The 19,769-nt window shown below is 42.8% G+C and overlaps 6 protein-coding genes across 6 annotated transcripts; 2 read left to right on the top strand and 4 right to left on the bottom strand.

Moving 5' to 3' along the window:
* Positions 1-289: 289 nt before the first annotated feature.
* On the bottom strand, positions 290-1,999 carry EAF01_008046 (uncharacterized protein; the record flags this gene model as incomplete). The annotated part of the gene is made up of 5 exons (XM_038916302.1): positions 290-697; positions 800-1,030; positions 1,110-1,449; positions 1,517-1,641; positions 1,966-1,999. The coding sequence occupies 5 exons, from the start codon at positions 1,997-1,999 to the stop codon at positions 606-608; spliced, it is 822 nt and encodes a 273-aa protein (XP_038767664.1). The 3' UTR covers positions 290-605.
* Positions 2,000-8,875: 6,876 nt separating this feature from the next.
* On the bottom strand, positions 8,876-9,163 carry EAF01_008045 (uncharacterized protein; the record flags this gene model as incomplete). The annotated part of the gene is made up of 1 exon (XM_038916301.1): positions 8,876-9,163. One exon carries the CDS (start codon positions 9,161-9,163, stop codon positions 8,876-8,878), a length of 288 nt encoding a protein of 95 aa, XP_038767663.1.
* Positions 9,164-9,425: 262 nt separating this feature from the next.
* EAF01_008044 (uncharacterized protein) lies at positions 9,426-9,662 on the top strand (the record flags this gene model as incomplete). Its single annotated transcript, XM_038916300.1, has 1 exon — positions 9,426-9,662. The coding sequence occupies one exon, from the start codon at positions 9,426-9,428 to the stop codon at positions 9,660-9,662; it is 237 nt and encodes a 78-aa protein (XP_038767662.1).
* A 1,035-nt stretch (positions 9,663-10,697) lies between these two features.
* On the bottom strand, positions 10,698-12,692 carry EAF01_008043 (uncharacterized protein; the record flags this gene model as incomplete). The annotated part of the gene is made up of 2 exons (XM_038916299.1): positions 10,698-12,044; positions 12,141-12,692. The coding sequence occupies 2 exons, from the start codon at positions 12,690-12,692 to the stop codon at positions 10,698-10,700; spliced, it is 1,899 nt and encodes a 632-aa protein (XP_038767661.1).
* Positions 12,693-13,257: 565 nt separating this feature from the next.
* On the bottom strand, positions 13,258-15,107 carry EAF01_008042 (uncharacterized protein). The gene is made up of 4 exons (XM_038916298.1): positions 14,148-15,107; positions 13,901-14,026; positions 13,650-13,833; positions 13,258-13,579 (listed from the first exon to the last, which is right to left on the bottom strand). The coding sequence occupies exons 1-4, from the start codon at positions 14,161-14,163 to the stop codon at positions 13,528-13,530; spliced, it is 378 nt and encodes a 125-aa protein (XP_038767660.1). The 5' UTR covers positions 14,164-15,107; the 3' UTR covers positions 13,258-13,527.
* Positions 15,108-16,598: 1,491 nt separating this feature from the next.
* Positions 16,599-17,502, top strand: EAF01_008041 (uncharacterized protein; the record flags this gene model as incomplete). The annotated part of the gene is made up of 2 exons (XM_038916297.1): positions 16,599-16,743; positions 16,874-17,502. The coding sequence occupies 2 exons, from the start codon at positions 16,599-16,601 to the stop codon at positions 17,500-17,502; spliced, it is 774 nt and encodes a 257-aa protein (XP_038767659.1).
* Between the last annotated feature and the right edge of the window lie 2,267 nt (positions 17,503-19,769).

Genomic DNA, 19,769 nt, shown 5'->3' with positions numbered 1-19,769 from the left:
TGGCTTGGTATAGCTAAAAGGGGTGGCTTTTTATGGCACATAGGAAGAGAGAGCAGTATGGTTATTATCTTCGCGGCAGAGTGGTATAATACAACATAAAATAATACTTGTGCTGATGCAGTGAATGAAAATTTCAGAAATATGACATCTACTCTAGCCTTCCCTCAATGGGGATACCTGGCTTGCACCAAATCTGTTCGAGGACGTATTTACTCACCTCAGACTATCAAAGTATTAAATACATCGAATCTTCTTTAGATCGAAAGTTCGTTTGAGTAAGAAAAAGTTCACCCATTGTACTGTACATGCATGTGATTTGCTCTGAACATCACGATACATCTGGGGCAGAATCAACCATCGAGTAAAGTGACTCGAGACACAATAGGTATGTTTCGAGAGAACAAATAAACTCCTAAAATTACAGACAAAGTACAGAAAACGGAATGCATAAAACCCATAACCTATCTGTCAAACGATCGCTGCAGAACTTCTAAACCTCTACTTGTCCCACGCGTGCAAAGATGAACCTGGGTTTTAGCACATTTTTTCCCGAATCATCAGAGAGAGCTCTCGTAGATTATAGCTATGATAATTCATAAAGACACCTAAACACAAGGTGAGCAACTCTTCAACCAATTTTTGATAGGTTGAGAAGCATAATCGAGGAATTTGTGGCCCCAGGCATCTTGAGCACATACTATTTTCATATTAGTGTCAATTCTAGACTATTGCTTCTATACGCGCCCCCTTCATCATCTTCGGCTATAGTTCGCAAAGAGGAAAAGAAAAATCTACTCACAGCAATCACAAGGAGGATCCTTATGCATATTATCACTCTGTTTCCAATTATAACTTTTCAATTCACAGACCGGCAGGTTGAAAAATCCAGCAGTGGTATATGCTTTGTTAGCATCCTTGTTCCCGACAAATTCACGTGCGATGTTGTTCATGTGCCAGGTGATGTCTTTGTAGGAGTCGGGACCATTGCCGGTATACATGTTGTAGGTGCTGGTGTAGAGTTGTTGGAGTTCTGGAAAGAGGGGGTTAGTGGGGAGTTTTGAGGAGGAGATGGGGGGGTACATGAGATCTAGGGGAGAAGGGAAACGAACGAATATTAAATGCCCCAATAGAAGCAACTTTCCCATTATCAATACCCGTCGGAGCAGAAAACTTGGAATTGTTGTCCACGCCTGCGAGAACCATCATTCCCTTTTCACCGCAGAATCTTCTCGGATCACCAGCGTTTTCTCCACCGGAGTTGCCGTGCCATCGATCGTTGACGATATTAGGGATGTAGATGAAAAATACATTTTGCGCTTCCCAGTATGCTTGTAGAAGTTTGATAGCTGCATAGCGGGAGAAAAGTCTATCGAGGCCATCTTTACCACCGACGTAAGCTTGTAGGACTTCGTCGCCGGCGAATGCACCGCCGGTGAGGAAATCTTTTAACTAGATGATGGGGTGAGTTAGTTAACTCGTGCACGGAATAAAAAATGCAAAGAATAAGAATAAGAACAACATCCAGTCCCCACACTATGTCCAAATCACCAGCCCATTCGAAAACCTTCCATTGTGTGAAAACTCCAGCGAGCTCAACGCCAATTGTTTCATCACCAGTAATCAGAGGCGCCGCCGCCGTTGCTGGGTTGGATGGCGAAGATTCCGGGGTTGAAGTTGAAGGGGATGGGGGCGAGTGCTTCGCGGACTTTGATAGGGGCGGGAGAAGGGGAGACTGAGGATGGCTTGGGGTTTAGAAGAATAAATTTTGAGTGATTGGAAGAAGATAGGAAAGAAATATTTTGGATGATGAAGGAGAGAAAGGAAATTGAAAGAGTTTGTTTTCAATCAAGGAAATAAGGGAAACAAAAAGAATAGCGGAGTGAAAAGAGAAAATACCAAGGAAAGATATGCGAAAAGATATGTCTTCTATAGAATGAAGCCACAAATTGAGAACGATTCATGAACCTTTTATGTCCTCAGGATTTTGGGTCTCCTTCATGACGGCTTGCCATATCCCAAGATGCCAAGACCATTACTTACAAGAAGGATTTGATGATTCAGCCTAAAAATATATCAAACGCGTCGAAAATTTGCATTTGGCCCTCGAAATACATCATATACATGATGTTAACCTTGGCTGGCGTTAGGAGGCCTAAGAATTTCCAAAGGGCCATTTCTGATTTTCTGCAAATTCAGAGCTTCCATAGCCCTTCTAAGAGTTAAGCTAAGCGCCTATCCCAAGATACTAGAAGACTATGTGGTGATAGCATGCTGAGAGGCTGATGATCGAATATGCTATTCGACTAATTTTGCGATTCAGTGTTTTAATTCTTTGCAGTCATTCTATAACTTAGAGTCTGCAGAGTAATGAGACAATTTCTATAACTACTCCAGATAGTCAGCTAAACAATCCCAAGAGTATTTAGATCTAAACCAATTCCATAGGCTATCCCAATCATCAGCTCGACGAATTGGGATCATGATGTGATCGATATGTAGTAAGCTTATGCCAGAGTTTCCCCAATATGTATTTAAGTTGCGGCTTAGCCTTCTGCATTGTTGATGATTGAGTATAAGCCAAAGAGCGCCTCCATGTCGCTAAGATAGTACACTGAGTGATGAGATGAATTACCCTCCTGAGAATGAAGCTTAAATTATCTGATCATTGCAGGTACGATTGTTGAGACGGGTTTGTGAAGCCATTAAACCAGCGAAATTGGCCTTGTTGATTGCTAATGGCTGGCCTCCTGGGACTCACGAATAAAATTATAACAAGCAAGTTTTGTGTCGAGACTTCGTGTAATGCTGGACTTCAATTCATCAAGAACTGAAGGTATCTCAATTAGTGGTCTCGACAATCAGGAAAACGTGTCGAAGAAATTGAGCCAAATGAAAGTAATAGCGCAGTTGTGGTTTGCGATTGATCTAAAGATTCGACGACTGGTCAGCCCTAGTAATGTTGAATGCTACCTCACCGTCTCGCCCTGTGGTACTGATGACGAGCTCATTTTTTGATATCTGAATCCACGAGAGTTCCAATTCTCGTACCAAGGAATCAATATATATGGAACCCAAAACAGTTCAGATGAAAATCTTCCTGATATCGCAAGAGCAGTTGGAGAGCTGTCATTTTACAAATGTGCCAGAGTAACGCTGCGACTTGAACAAAGAAAGAACACGCATGATATAAAGCGTACTTTCATTCTACCATATGTTGATAAAGAATGACTATTTACGACTAGAGAATGATTATGAGAGACTACCTCTCTTCCATATATTCCTAGTCAAGGAGTGTGCTCTAAGAACCATGATCCCAAGTGAAGTGGCTCAGGGATCTATTTAGAGAACCCAAGGAGGAGAAATAGTAAGCACGTAACCTCGTAACGGAAGAGGTCCACCCCCTGCTTCAGATTCAACCATAGAGATATTGACTCAAATGCCAGGCTATCGTCGATCTTTTCCGTAAAAGGGTGCGAAATAAATCAAACTTTAGATTCTTCCGGGACTGTTGAGCTCGGTGGTTGGTTCGCAAAAGCGTACTCAGGGGCAGGGTCTCGAAATGCTCAATACAGCTGTGGGTACAATTGTAGTGGAGAAAGGACAGCCCATATCTGATCAGAGATGATGTACGAGAAGAAATATTAATTCGAAGATACCATCATCAGCACTGAAAGGACTTCTTGTTGACTATCACACAGCAATGTGAAGTCATGGTTGAAATCTGAGAATCCAAGTGTCTCAAAGGTGATATATGAATAGGGGTAACATAGACATGCTTGAGAAATGTATAATTGTAGTTACGACGACACGTAAATACAGAACGGATCAGTTGACAACAAAACGTTGATTTCTCTTGTCAATCAAGCATGAAGTTAACAGGATGTGGGTAATCTCCTTGCCCTCTATCCTTGTGCTTGAAATTTCCTCGATGGATAAATGAATGCCACGAGTCAACTTGCAAAAATGAGATGCGCAACAAATGTCTTCTATACTGTCAAGATATATTGAAGCCCCCACTGCAAACAAGAGATCGAGTCAACATCAAAAATTGAGACATGCAACAAACATTCAAAACCCACGAGAGTCTGCACCAGAAAGAGCTGCGAGTCAAATTCAAAATTTCAGACATGCAACGAAACCAAGATTCCGCTTGGCGGTTCGTATACGAAGAGGCCAGAAGGAGATCATGCCCACAATGAAAGGTACGAGTCAATGTTCAGGTATGCAACAAAGGGTTCTTTTCCAAGCTGGGCTTCAGAACGTCGGGGATGTCCGCAAAGTTTCCACAATTTAAAGATTGAACTCGGGATAGGATGGCGCGAGTAGAAATACCCGCCGATATATACAAAGTTCAGCGAGGCGTGCATCATCACCACGACTCAGACTCAGTCATTAGATGTGCAACAAAACAATTTCATAGACGGATGAACCAATCCAATGTCTGCTGCGGCGCAAAACTTTAATACTGTGAAAGGAGCTCCGTTGTGTTGAATTAGAGGTAAAATTAAAATGGTACGACAATTTGTGCCCTTGAGTCAGTCATGAATGTGCAGTCGGCAGTCTCCGCCATGGCGTTTGTCATTGGATCTTAAATTGGAATGCATGGTCAACGGGTATGACCCGCATAAATGACAGGCATGACGCAAAGATGAGATGTGCAACAATTGTGCATATATATAAATATACACTGAAGACTCTCTCTCAATGAGACCTGGTAGAATTGATGAGAGGAAATTCTGAGCGACAGACATGCAACAAATTTTGTGTGAATTGATGCTGTCACGGATGTATTTCCATTTATGATCTTAACATTCCACAAGAAGAAGCATGTCCGAGAAGGAGTACACCCAATATGGCAGAAATGAGCGAGACTAGCTGCCACGTTTTCCTTTGGATATTGCTAGTGAGTAGAGCTGACTAGCCACCACGTAACATTATCACAACTGCCACGAGTCGTGGTACAACGGGAAGCCCCTTCGAGGCTCCACAATCTTAGATGCACGCTTGGATGGACTCACCCTTGAAAAGGATTGAAGAAAAAGTACCCATGCTCGCCATGTTATTGAGGCTCTTATGCTTTGGCATATAGCCTTATGCGTCGTCAACGTCGACCTAACGGTCAACTGGAACAATTTCGAGATGAGAAAACACGATGGCCTCGTCCCTAAACCACAGCTTGACTTTGTTGCATATCTACAACGGAGACGGCCATACTTTCCGAACCTGTCAGTATTCCCGTGGATTCTGGAAGACAACCATTGCAGGTGAGTGGTTGAGAATAATTCATGAAGGATCGCCGAGATGTGATGTTCCGACATTAGCGGCTGAGTTGTGAAATCTGGGGAGGCTACGAACAACTACTGTAGCCGAGCCATACCCAAAGGGGGCTGAGATATGAGATCGACGTGATAGAACATCTTTCTTCCAGAGTTTCAGTGCTTGGTTCTAGTCTGCTGTCATGTTCAAGTCCGATTCTAGATGGTCGAAGATGACCTCAAAGCTTCCAGACCATATCGAAAGCTTCTCTCTTTCAGCCGGTTTCTCACCCATTTGTTCAAATACAAATCAAATCGCCAAGCATCATCCTTGGAAATCTGGGAAATCATCACCATTATACTTTTGATGGTAGAGGTAAATGACTCGCGCATGTCTGTGACCAGTGGTAACCTTAATCGTCAGATTTTGACTCTCATGCCGCCGTGGATCTTGAACCGATATCAAAATCTCATAATAATAGCTTTTGGAATCCAAAATGAATAAGAGAAGAAACTCGCTACTTTGTCCGTTATACCAAAGTCATTTCATCTCAACGAGTTTCATGATCAGGTAGGTTCCTTGATCAAGATTGTTTTCCTATGCTGAGGCTAGTCTTAGTCATCCAAATCTTAGTCAGCACACATACGCTCATCCATCCCGTAGGAAGTTTCATTCAACCAACCACACAACAAATTGGCAACCATTACCACGACAGTACCATAATGCAATAGTACAACTGTGACAAAAGATGGATAGAATTGTTGCGCATCTCAATTCTCAACGTTTAAACTCGGTCAACAAGTTTCATATTGTTACATCCACTAGCTACTCGAGTCTCGGATTTCAAGCCATACTTCTTCCGGAATGGCACTGATATCAAGAGCGACTGTCAGTGTTGCACGTCTCAATTCTCAACATAACGCTTCGCTACTCAACCCCCAAATGGCCGTGAGAATTGACTGTCTAGAGCTTTGTTTCCAGCACTTTTTGGAGCTCAAGGCCGATGATACTTTCTACGGCACTTTCTACGGTACTTTCTATTACAACGCAACGACATCAAGAGTTCTCTCTCCGAACTCGTTCGAGACAGTGGTCATTTCATTGAGGGAAAAGAAAGAGAAAGAAAAAACCATAACTACACAAAAATTCACAAAAATTCTAGCATTGAATACATTCTTATTTTCGGTAGGTAATGAATCGACTCTGTATGTGTCCTGCTTTCAGTTGGACTTCCGAATTTTGAGGTGATACAAATACGAAAATGGCCAGAGACCCAAGATGCCTATTCAGCTTGGTATGAAAACAGCTTGTGATGCACCGAAAAAGATCCAAATGTTGCATATCTCAACATCTGGGCATTTTCAGATCTACACTTGGCAATAATTCAGAGCTCCAATTACCAATACAAGCATGTCTTACATGACCATTCGGAGGACGCGATCGAACCCAGCCAAATTTGTACAGTTTCCCGTACTCCTATTGCAGCTACAACTACCCACAATTAGACAATGAAGGTCACAGGGAGGGGCAATTGACAAGAATGGAGTGAAGGTAGCCAATTCGTCGGATTTATCCTAAAGATAACCACCCTCAGTGATTTAGATTCGGGTGTTCGGGAAATATTACCTCAATTTTCGTTGAGGTGAAACCACATGTCAATTCTTCAAGATATCTTGATATGTAGTCTCCCATGGCATCGGGGGACTCTCAATTGGAAATATGTGGAGGTGGTTTCTGGATCTACACATATCTTCTGCCTACTTTACTCTTACGTTCTCGCACCAGCACCAGCACCGGCATCATGAAATCCAGAATCCTCGGAACATTCAGCACCTCGATCAAATTACCCCACTGGTATTGTATTGTCTCATTAGCTTTCCTCTCACTATCAGTGCTTGCGTATCTTCCGATCTCAACGACGGTACCTGAAAGTCTGCATCGGGCTTATGCATTACATTCGATTGTGAATGCCTCGCTTGTTTGTTTCCTCAAATCAGAATTCATCCGTTACTTCCTATATTTCATAGAGATCATCCTGAATTTGTTGCACATCTCAGTTTCTATGGAAGTATTGAGAATTTCCATGGCTTCTTTGGTTTTTCCATCTTCCGGTGTGAGTGGTCATTGCATTTTTTAGTTTTGAATTTACGGTTAGGGTGCCACATCATTGCACGTGTACTTCATTAACACGTCGACGATCATGTGCACGACCCGAATAATTGGTAGATTTAAAGGGAAGACTAATTTGTTGCAAATCTTAAGGTTACCCAAGAATTTAAGGTTTGCTGATCGCAAACGTTAATTGATGGAATACGAAGCATAATGAAGTTCTCCGATTGTCGTTGGCACGGAATAATCTGACTGTTCCACGGATCGTTGAAGCATCACGGTACATTTAACGCAACCACAACGCTCTGAAATCCTCGAAGTGTCTTATAAACCCGTCGGACAAATTTCATCAAATTCTTACGCCAAGGATATCATTGTGGTTAATTGTCCTATTAGCCGAACCATCCAATCAACCCCCCTTCATTTGAACTGGAAAGACAAGATTCATTCACCTTATCAGAGATCTTTCAAGAGCTTCCCATAGCATCTGTTGCGTATCTCATAACGCATGGCAACTTCATGATCCACTCATTTACCAAGGTGATCCCCGTCGTTGGAAGAGTGGGAGTTCCTCTGGGCGTTCAAACCAGGTATTCGGGACGTTATCGTGCAAAGGCATGGCAGTATTCGTAGAAATCATGGGTGCTATTGTTTGGAGAAGCTCCAGGATCTCTGTAAGTTGTTGCTCGTTAGTTGATGAAGGCATTACTCCTGGCAAAAACACTCAGCATTGCTCCTTCTTTCCAACCCAATGGGTACATTATCGTAGGTTCATCAATTTTGTTCCACATGTTATGAACCATTAGGTATTTTTCATGCGTACTAAACGCGGTATGGTTTTCTCAACCTATCGGTATCGAATAGATCGCGAAGACTACATTCAGCTTTTGATAGAGTTCAATAGTTTCGATGTAGTGAACGAAACATAACTCCGCTTTCACCTTGATTGCAGTGGCTAACTGCAATTGTCTCACATCTTTTGGTTTAGATGAATTATAAGATCTGAATATGTCTCTCGAGATGCTTGAGTTTTCTCCTAGTTTCCAACGTATTGGACTGTTGATGGCAAATACATGGCAACATCTAGAAATTCCTGTTGATAAAGTGACTTTAAGCAACATTAATACTGCTCAGTGAACTTTCATGACTTCAGATTGTTAGCTTAGGTAGTGAAATGTCTATCACTGAAATTACTAGTAGTTTGGGTGAACGGGGAAGAATTCACTACATCCAAAGCGTAAATAACAGCTTTAGTCTCTCAAACCATGGCCAGTATGCGCAAAACTAGTGTGCGCCATGACATATATCTCTCAGATCACCTTCATTTGCGGGTTTAATGTATCAGTATCACATCTTACATCTTGTTGTTCGCCTATTTTCGAAATGCGATGCTAGTGAATGAAGGATGTTTGATGTCTGCCGAAAAGCTCAATCATACCCGCTGATTCTCCCACGATATCACACGTTTGTGGCGATAAAATCTCCTCTGGTGTCGTGGAGTGTTGGCCATTTATATCCAGATACTACCAATCGTCAGAGGACAACCGAATTCAGTCTTGGTGCTCATAACTAGATGGAATCCTGGCTTCAATACTGTCTTGCCCAGTTTGAAAGTTCCTGCATATACAACCCTCCATGTATGACTGCGAGTTTGCTCCCTTTGTTCCCACGGGTCATGAAAAAGAGCACTTGGATTGAGGGTTTCCATCGATCTAACCTGGCCAACGGAAACACCCCCCTCCTCCCAGACCCGTCGAAGTCTCTTACCACATAACATTGAAATATTGGCGAGAATCATTGTTCGAGGATTCAATCGATCGATTGTCACCCAATAGCTAGCAGATGCACACTTGTGATTGAATCAGCAAAATGCGAGTCTGAAACTTGCTGGAGAGTTCCATGAGTCAAAATGGCATCGAGGAATCATCGCTGAGCTTCAAAGAATAAGTGTTTGGGTCGATATTATTGTGCGCGTTTATCAAATTAACATCTTCATAATCAGTGAAACATACTTTGCTCTTTGTGATGATACATTTGCATCCACCGGGCACCGATTAGAAATGGCAAATTTTCCACCAAAGAGGCCGGATATTCATACTCCAGAGAAAGCGTCAGTGAAAGCAGAGAATCACAAGAGTAGCATCGAGAAACCTCACAAACTCGGACGAAGTCTACGATATACACTATTCCATGGCGTGGATGGAAAGATCTACCTGAGACAAGGAGATCGACTCCTCGCAGACTATCCTTCTCCTGAAAAAGTGCAGCGATCAAGTTTTCTGGATCTAAATGCATAAGCTCAAATATTCGAGACGCTTTATCGACCGGACTTCTACCACTTCCTTGTCAATCTTCATAAAGGTTTGCGAAGATTATCTTAAAAAAGATAACCACTTTCTGATCGTTCGCTTGAACTCTTCTCACACTCAAAACAGATATACTTCTTCTCGTCATCCATATAAGATCATCTTTATTCACCTTAAGATCTCCCAAATCTCATTATAGGCCACGGAGATTCTATCAAGATAGACTAGGGACTACAGACCTGGAATTTCCTCGTACCCTATCTTACTATTTGCTCAAACTTAAGCTCAGCTTTTTAAAAATCCTTCACATCTTTCAGCCACCCCCGCCCACCTCTACTGGAACTCTTCATTCGATTCATATTTGTGCGAGATTTGTAGATTGATATCTCTTACCACTCCGTAACCTGCGGTATCTCATTTCAGAGATTCAACCCCCAAGGAATCTTCGGACGTCTTGAAGATTTACCAAAATTCCATCGAAAGCCAAACTCATTACAGACCACACTCTCGCCATCCTCGCCATTACTACTTGCCCCAGGTGCTCTTCTCCGCTTGTGGAGAGGAGAAAAATATACAAGTTGCTCATTCCTCGTATCAATCGTGAATCCAGATACTTGTATGCCCTCAAAAGTTGGTTAGTGTCGATTTACTCACTTTCTAAATATGTACCATTGCTAGACATCCAATAAGTGTTCAAGAAGAGCATTGCTCTTAAAAGTTGATTTCGTTATATTTTCCACAATTTCATTAAACTCATTGGAAAAGTCTGGCAGCAACAAGCATACAGCAAAATAAAAAAGCCCTGATCGAACCATTGTAATATGCTAATAAAGTAAAAAACGCATGCTATGTCCTCTCTATGTACTATATATGTGACTTGAGACGATATGAAATCCTTCCACTCACTCATCCCTTTAGTATGTGCACCTTAATATGTGCACAGCTTGTATCATGACGCATCCTTATGTAGTACCAATCCCCAATCTTGCACCCTTCCTAAACAATCAGTTCTGAAAATAAACATCTCTACCATCCTTTACCTCCAGCAATCTCCTCATCCACACTTTCCCACCCTACAAAAACACCCTCAATCATCTTAGCCCCCAATCCAGGATCCTTAGATCCTGTAGTTGCTCTGATACTATGCATACTTAGTTGGGGGATTCCGACATCAATAGCTCTCACGCCCATTGCAGAACTCAACATCGGTCCTACCGTACCCCCCGATCGAGAATCATTTCTAATCATGAAAGTTTGCAACTTTTGTCCGCATTTCTCCGCCAATCTCTGGAAAATAACTGTTGAGACAGAATCCGTAGTAGTATGACCATTACTGTCTGCTCCAACTGTCAATCCTACATTAAGTCTAGGGCAATGATTTTCGAGATACTTTTCCAAGAAGTTAGGATTTGTAGCATGTGTAACATCGAAGGATACGAGGAAAGACTTGGCATAGGTTTCCATCAGAATATTTGGACTGTATGTGGAATGATTGAAGCACTCCACGATACGTTCAACTGTTCCGGGGAGGAAATTACCCCTTGCACCCTGACGCAAGAGCGAGCCAATCTCTTCGTCATCGAAAAGAGCAACCATGGAAATGATACCAGATGATTTGGAATTTTCAGAGGAAGAGTTGGAGAGCAGTGCCTCGATGGAAGACCAGGAACAAACTTTATCATCAATCCGTCCCGAGAAAATGAATTCCTTGTCGAGCCCACCAAGTTGAGATGGCTGGGTATCAAAAAGTTCGAGTTCCCAATTGATGATGGTTTCTTTATCTTCAACGCCCAATTCTTTGGCAATAAGATTGACAAGTTTTGGTGGTTGGGTGGAGATAAATGAAGATTTTGCACCGGAAATGTTTGATGTTTGAAATTGCTCGGATGATGGTGATGGTGATGAGGATGAAGCTGAAGGTTCAATATCGGAATTATCGAGACCAATGATTGGTACGAGTTGTGTTTCCATATTGTTCTGTCCTAACATTCCAACACCGAAATGGGGAGCTAGAGTTGGAATGCGTGCAATTGGCCAACCCAGTTTTACCAATTTTTGAGAAATGCATCCAGTTTTCTCATCCTTGACTAGAACTCTACCACCAATCCCGAGATCTCTATCCCACCATGTTTCGTTCAATGCGCCAGCATAAGGAGCAACTCCGAGTTGTACAAATCCAGCCTTATTGTGTTTGGTACTGATGGGCTTTAGACGAGCTGTGAGAGAATCAGAGTGTGCGGCAACCATTGCTATTCCATTTCCAGATTTGTATGCACCACCCACGGAAAATGCAATCAAGGATGTTCCATTGCGGTTCACGTAGTATTTCCCGTTGGGCTCAAGCTTGCCGTTCCATGAATCACGCGGAGAGAGCTATAAACAAGATAATATCAGCATTGTGCTTCTTGAATTCGAGTGTGCGAGTGAAATTAAATGTGAAGAACCAGCAAGAATGAGAGTTGCACAAACCTTAGTAAACCCAGCGTCCTCCAACTTGTTCTCCCAATATTGAATAGCATGCCAAACTGTTGGGTTCTCCGTCATGAAATCAATGAACGGTTCTGCATATTCTTCGGGATCTTTGAGAATGATCGCATGCTTTGCAGCATTGGGCGCTTTGGTATCTAGATTGCGAGGAATAAGAGAATCATTAGGTGAGTGGAATGCTTCGAACAAAGTTTGTGCACCACTTGTAGCATTAATTTCCGCCTGGGCGGATGGAAATTGGTAAGATTTTCTCATCTTCTCAAAGAGTGTCTCAATCTTTTCCTGTCCTAAGCGCTCTTCCAAGTCGACGGAACCCGAAGGGCCCCATGAATCACCCCCAAGGGAACGAATTGGTAGACTTTCACGGGTTGTGAAGGACTCCCCATTATTCGGGTTGGTAGGTTTAGAAATCGCCAATTTCATTTTGGCAAATTCCCCCATCAAAAGCTCCTGGGTAACCTTCTCGTCAGGAGCAGTTTGTTTCTCCATGGCAGTTTTGTGAAGAGAGGCGCTTGACGGCTTATTTCTAACCATTGTGTCGTGTTTGTTCCGGGGAGATTGATCTATACTGATGTCTGAGGTTTCAGCAGCAAGTGAAGGTACCGGGAAGATAGTAAGTGGTGAGCAGCGGGTCGTCTTCTTTTCAACAGAGCGATGGCGAATATAGTGAGTGTAAAGCGGTATTGAATCTGAATAGGCAGGGATCGTTAATGTGAGTTATTATTTGATGGGAGTGATGCGATTAATGTGAGATTGATTTCTGAATGGAGTATCAATACCTACCTAGTACATGAATTCTGAACAGTAACTATAGTATGAGAGTTGGAAGTCAATTGAAGTCAAAGATGGGATGTTGTGATTATTGTACTCGATTGTTGTCTCAGATGTACAGCCTCTCCAATATTGAGCTACACCGATATCTAATCTTGGCGATAGATAGACTTAATCCACATCGCCAAGTATGCACTGTTCCTGAACCAAGAGATAAGATCTTACAATCGAGACAAGTACCCTCCAACATCAACGACATGTCAATAGATCTATCAATGAATGTACTTGAATGTACTTAGTAAATCTTCACATCGATGATCATCGATCCATCACAAGTTGATCAGTGTTTGAATACTGAAAATAACAAGACAAAATCAACGTTGCTGGTCGAAATCTTTTTATTTCGATTGAGACTATATTCTGTGAACCTAAGCTTCTGCCAGGCGGTATCGTCCATCATGAAAAGCTATGCATGCTATATATATAAAATTCGTCATCATCATCGGCAATCCCCTGATTGAGGCAGCAGAAATCCCATCAATTCATCATACTATCAATTCTGATATCCTCGATCAATTCCGTACTCTCGATTGTCAATTTAATAGTTGTTGTCGTAGCTTTGGAAGTGCTCTGGGGGACCACGTTGGTTTCTATAAGAAAGGTCATGTTAGCAAAAGGATCTGAAGGAGTGATAACAAAAGTAAATGAGAGAGAACGTACGGGTCGTATTGATCATCCTGACCATAGTGTTGATCATACAAATGTGCGGCTTGTTCCTCTGACTTTTCTCTCATTCTGTGCTCACGGACCCAGTCCTCACCCTTGGTCTCAGCCAACTTGTCGACTTCAGCAGAGGCAAAACCGGCGAGAAGCTCCTTAGCAAAAGCGTGGGAGACTGGCTTTCCTATGAAAGGTATTCGCGTTAGTACGTTGATTTGAATGGAGATGAAGAAGCGAGGCCTCGGACATACCCTCCTTGCGTTGTCTGTCCTCGAACATCTTCATGGCAGCGAAACCAGCACCTCCTGCGAGAACCTCATGACCGAGACTGGCAGTGTCTTGGCTTTGGTATTGGTCGTAGTGTTCTTGAGATTCGCCTAAGAGAATTGTATGTTAGTAGGCGGTAATCTTGTTGCGTGAAGTATCAGAGTGAAGGTTGGGAGGTATGGAAGCTCATAGAGGATGGAACATTGTGAAGATAGAAAGTGAGAGACATACCCCAGCCGAAAACCATTTTGATAGATCTATTTGGCGAAAGTTAAAAACTTTGAAAAGTGTGAGATATAGTTGTAGATTGAAGTTGTGTAGAGATGTAGAGATGTAGAGATGTAGTTGTTGGTGAGAAAAGAAGAGGAGGGGAGAGACGAGGGCTTTAAATAGATGGAAGTGTTACCGTCGAACCCTCACCCCTCTTTTACTACCCATGCCTTTATGGAATTCATACACTCACACCCGCATGCCATTTACTTCTTAACCAAATAGAGTAGTATATGATTCACCGTTTTATTCCCTTAAATATCAAGCCCCCGCTTGTAAGTAACGTGAATGAGGAGGTATACTCGAGTACAGAATGGGGATTCTGACCAATGTTGTACTCTGTAGACTTCCAAGGGGGATACCTTGAATGAGGCCATACAGCTTTCCCCTGTTCCCCTTGATTTCTTAAGGCTATGGTGATTCCCCAGTCGTCACATCTCACATCTCACACCTCGTACCCGTACCTCATACCTCATCTTTTGAACCCCACATTGCATGAAACTAATAGTTAGCCCACAATCTACTGGGCACTCAGAGACAAGTGTCAAGTTCTTCCAATGGTTTAGTAGGGACACGGCTTGCGTGGCTTCCAAAAGAAAGTAATGGAATCATCAAATAAGAAGCCTGTTGGAGACGAAATTGTTTGTTACAAGAGCCGGCCGGCCGTGGGTACCGATGAATAGATGCTTGGATTAATATGCCATTGTTTTGGTGGGAAGGCAGTGGCAGTGGCAGTGAGATGGCCATCCATTCTTCCCTAGGTAAGGTTATGCCCGATTCTCGAATCCAATGCCTCCGATCTATCTTTACTATGTATATCTATCGACGTCGAGTATGGAACATTTGTCTTGCTGAATACTTGGTAGCTATTCATGCATGTCATGAAGTTTACTTCGTTTGAGTAAAAGACCGAATGATGCTATAGCATATTCTAGAGTCTTCATACAGGTTGCTGGTATATAAAGTAAGAAGTACTCGTGGTAACAAGGGTACAGCTCCCATGGCATTTGTACAACACAGCTATTGAGGGGCAAAGTTAAAACATAAATGGTTCCAAAGCTCTCAGACCCCCTTCATTATCACTATAGGTATAACCTGAGTACCTATGATGATGTAGTTAGCACCCATGATGACATCAAAACTTGTATATCTCTTACGATACAATCAAAATTCAGGAGAATCCCTTCACCGGTAGTTGTAGGTAATTCTATCTATTCCGTGTATCTCGTACGGAAGTTACTGAACACCTAGATCTCTCTGGGTCTTGATGCTCCGAAGTTCCAAGTCTCCAACAAGTTACATGGTGAATCCAAAATTCAAGAAACCAGATCTTCAGGGTCGATCAATCAGCCTATGACACGCTGACGAAAGCTCCGGAATGCATGAAAGAACCAGAAAGATATATATCATCACAATCACTTCTCTCCCCATCGTTCTTAGCAAGTACGCAGTGAGTTATCAACCAGGAGTCTTAGGCCATCCGACCACCGTGGCTTTACCACTTTCACTTTGCTCTACGTTACCGTTGGTATTGTTGGTACCGTTGGTATTTCATTGTCCCCGTCAAGGTTATTTATTACATTGCTTGACTGCTACTTGACCCCTCCATGCGTGCATGCATCGGATTCGGATGGGTGGTTGGATAAGTGGATGGGTGGATGGATGGGTGGATGGATGGGTGGATGGATGGATGAGGAGAGGGGTTCAAAACACTTCCATCAATCCTTGCATGACCGGGCCCTGTCTTCAAGTTGATTGTGCGCGTAACACTGTAGAATATCCAACTGCGACCAATGACAAGGGCACGTTGATATCAAGACAGTGCTGCCAATGCAAAGTGCAGGTGTCAAGTAACTCTCGCTCCTGGCGGCAATGCACGATAAACACACACAAGCATAAGGGTTCACCTGGCATCCATCTGTGAGAGGCGCATGGCATGTATGAGATGAAGCATCGATTGCAGCATCAAGGGTTGAAACAGCTAAAAACGTAATCTGTACTCTACATCGTATACGGGGCCAACCAGTACCAACCTGGAATACCTGGTAAACATTGGGCGAACAAACGACATCGAAGCTTTAACAAGCTCGAGGCAAGCTTCCACTCTTTCCCTTCCCTTCCCTTCCGCTGCTTCGGCAATTCCCACTTTGCAACCAATAAATACTTCGTACATCGTGGAAAATGGCGTGAATGGGTACCTTCCTGGTAGGTACTACCGAATAGTTAAGGGTTCAGCTGAACAAGCTTCATTGGCTTCTCCATAGATATCGCTTTGTCCGATGCTTGTTTTATCCGGCGAGGATGACCTTGTAAGCCTCCACGGTCGCCCTTTTCGTTATTTGCATAATTTGGCGACGTTTTATGAATAAGCAAGGCTGACGAAATTCATGGTGGAAGAACCCAAGAGTAAATATGACAACACCACGTCTGCCGACTGTAGATGATCTACCAAGGAATCTATTATGTGATATTTTACCATCCAAAGATGGAAAAAATACCAATATTTTGATTCTGCTTCATGGTCTGGGGGATACGAAGAATGGATTCACACAGCTTGGTGAGATTCTATTCACCTTGTTTGCATTTTCTCCTCTTGCCCCAATACCTCTCATATTGTCGACACCCTCTTATGTTTTACAGATCCTATCATTTCATTAATCACTCCTTCAACTAACATTGGCGCTCAGCTAAAAACTTATCTCTGCCTCAAACTGCGTCCTTAATTCCTCAAGCCCCAACCCCAATCCCCGCCCTCATCACTGGTTCCGACCTACCTTCTTTCCATTGGGCACGCGATCTCGAATTCGACTCTACAACTGGTTTTCTAGATCTTGATGCTGATCTCACACCCTCTATCACACTCCTGACTTCTATGATCGAGACGCTTGTGAAAACATGTAATTATCCATCAAGAAATATATTTATCTTTGGGTTCGGACAAGGAGGCATGCTGGCGCTTTCGACTCTTGCACAAACTACTTCTTCACTCCTAAAAGATGTGGAATTGGGAGGAGCGATTTCAATTGGTGGACGACTTCCTGCCTCTTTCTCTGCGCCTTCAAATTCAGTGACAAGTCAAAAGGATAACAAAGGGAAGGTCAGAACACCAATTTTGCTAGCGGGCGGAAACAGAAAGTCGGAAATAACAAGGACAGCGTTGGAAAAGGTAAAGACTACATTTGCGGATGTAGAATATGTTAAATGGGAGAGAGAAGGTGATGGGATGATGAGGGGGAGGGAGGAGGTGCTGCCACTGATGAGGTTTTGGGGTAGGAGGTTGAAGATGGGGGCCCCAGAGGGGATGACAGAGGTTTGAGATGGAGAGGAGAGTTGAGGTGAGGTGAGGGGGCACAACGAGAGATTAGAATGTTATGAGTGAGATTGAGTGGGCTCATTCGTCAGTGATACTCAGGTTTCAATTTTAAGATCCTGGGGGTCGAAATCGCCGACGGCATATTGCTCTGGCCTAACAACACGCTGCGGACAGTTCTGCATAGGTGTTTTACTACACCTCTGCTATCCATACTCATCTTTCATTGCCCACTTAGGTATGGGATAGTGAGCTTATATTGCTATGGATGATTCGATGGGTTTGGTCTGGGTAATGGTACTGAAGGGGAATTCATTTCCTGTTTGAAGTTCGGAGATATAATATTCAGAGACCATCCATTGCACATTGCAATTGGAGAACGTTTAGAGATAGCACCGTGATATCTACTTTGGTATGCTTCTATCATCAGAGAGCCATCAGCAAGAATCCTAGACAGATGTCGATCTTCGCGTTTGCCATTAGCTCACAGTGTTCCGCATATTATCATTATCATTAATTATCTGATGACCGCAGCTCTTTATTCAGGGTTTATCTCATCTCCCGTTTGTCTTCCTCGTTGCCATTTTTTTTCGGATTCATTTTCCCCCTCCAATCCAATATCGTTTACCCAAAAGCAACCCATCGTTATGTTTACTTTCTTATACATGTTTGGACTCCGCTCTCCGTAGGTGGGAACTTGTATTGCATGCTTGACACACTCATTGCATTTGGTCCCAATATTTGTCATTCTCAGAAATACCAACACTTCTTTTTGTGGCTACTGGATCGACTTTATATTTATGTAGTTTGGGACTAATGTTTAGGAGTAGTGATTGGGATGTGCTTATGGAAGTCATTTATTTATTTAATCTAACATGCTAAAAGAAATATATTTGTCTGAAGGGCATGTCGAAATGATACGATTCCCGAGGGAAGACTGCCGTCCAAGCATGTCAGATTTTGAAAGGCAAGACGTTGCGAGGACTATCGCAGCCCATAAACTCAACAATAGCAAAGTATGTAGTATGCACAAGAGATGACTATGTCCCCAAGGAAGGATCGATCTCATTATCATTTCAGTTCCGAATTATAAACCCAGCTTTCCCTACTTTACCATTCACTCATCATCCTCAAAATTATCTCTGTACCATATCACCACCATTCTCTTTCACTTTTTTCATGAAGGTGCACATTCATATGCTTTGAATGGTTTTGATTATGCTACATCGCCTCATCTCTTCCTACCTGATCCTTTTTACAGCCTGTATTCAAGTGATGCCCGGTTGTTCGAGAACTACGTTATGGCTTCCAGAGATGTGGTGATGTAATTCCGATGATGAATGGAATATCCTGTCTTCAGCAATCTGGAAATGGCGGATTAACGATCTGCTGCTGGCGAATCTAATGCCTCTCATATAGTTTTCTATGCCACGACTCATCGACGATATCTTTTCTCAACCTACATCTGTTCCAACGTTTCGATCCTCTTAACTCTCATATCTCCCCCTTTTCTCATTGTTGTCCTATGCTTTATTCTGCATCACACGCCTAGTGGAACTCATGCCTTGCCTTCCCGAATGTGTTCCGCTTCCACAGTATTCGCCTTTCGCTAGCCGTTGCGCTCAAGATGGTGAGAGCTGGCGGAGTCTACAGCCGCAGTCTTGCTTGATGCCCGACGATGAAAGCTGTTAATTTTCGAACCCAATTGGTCTTGTCAGATGATTGAGATTTCAAGTTCGAAATGAAGACATGCTCTCTGGGATCAAGAGACTCGGAAGAAGTCAAATAGCTGATTGAAGGGTTTTACTCTTGTATCTCATATTGGAGGAACCATGAGCAGACTTCATTTTGCCTTGAGAATAATTACAAAGCCTAATTTTCACTACAGATAGCTTTTTCGTTCACCTGCATTTACCTCTTTTTGCGTACGCGGAAGGAATTGTCCAGCGAATTGACATAATCAAATCAGATGTCGGTCTCGGGTGTTAGAAAAGCCCGAAGACCCGGTTACCGAAGCGTACTTCATCCCACTTACCGAAGAGGGACAGAAGACATGGTATTCTCACGAAAAGAAGGCACGATGGAATTATGACTCTATGAAATCTGCACGGAGAAGCGAATTCAAATGAGCAACTCGCCATATCACATCAAAATCTATACATGCTAGGGCCATACAAACCTACCATGCCGCTGGTCTTTGACCATACTAGGCCCACTTCGAAATCGCTGCCTAAATAAGAGGTTGTTTTGACGAGTATCTCGAAAATCATATA

This window comes from Botrytis porri, assembly GCF_014898465.1.
Source record: "Botrytis porri strain MUCL 3234 chromosome Unknown BPOR_011, whole genome shotgun sequence".
Taxonomy (NCBI): domain Eukaryota; kingdom Fungi; phylum Ascomycota; class Leotiomycetes; order Helotiales; family Sclerotiniaceae; genus Botrytis; species Botrytis porri.
The sequence above is the reverse complement of the archived record's forward strand: the minus strand, read 5'-3'. Positions and strand labels throughout refer to the sequence as shown.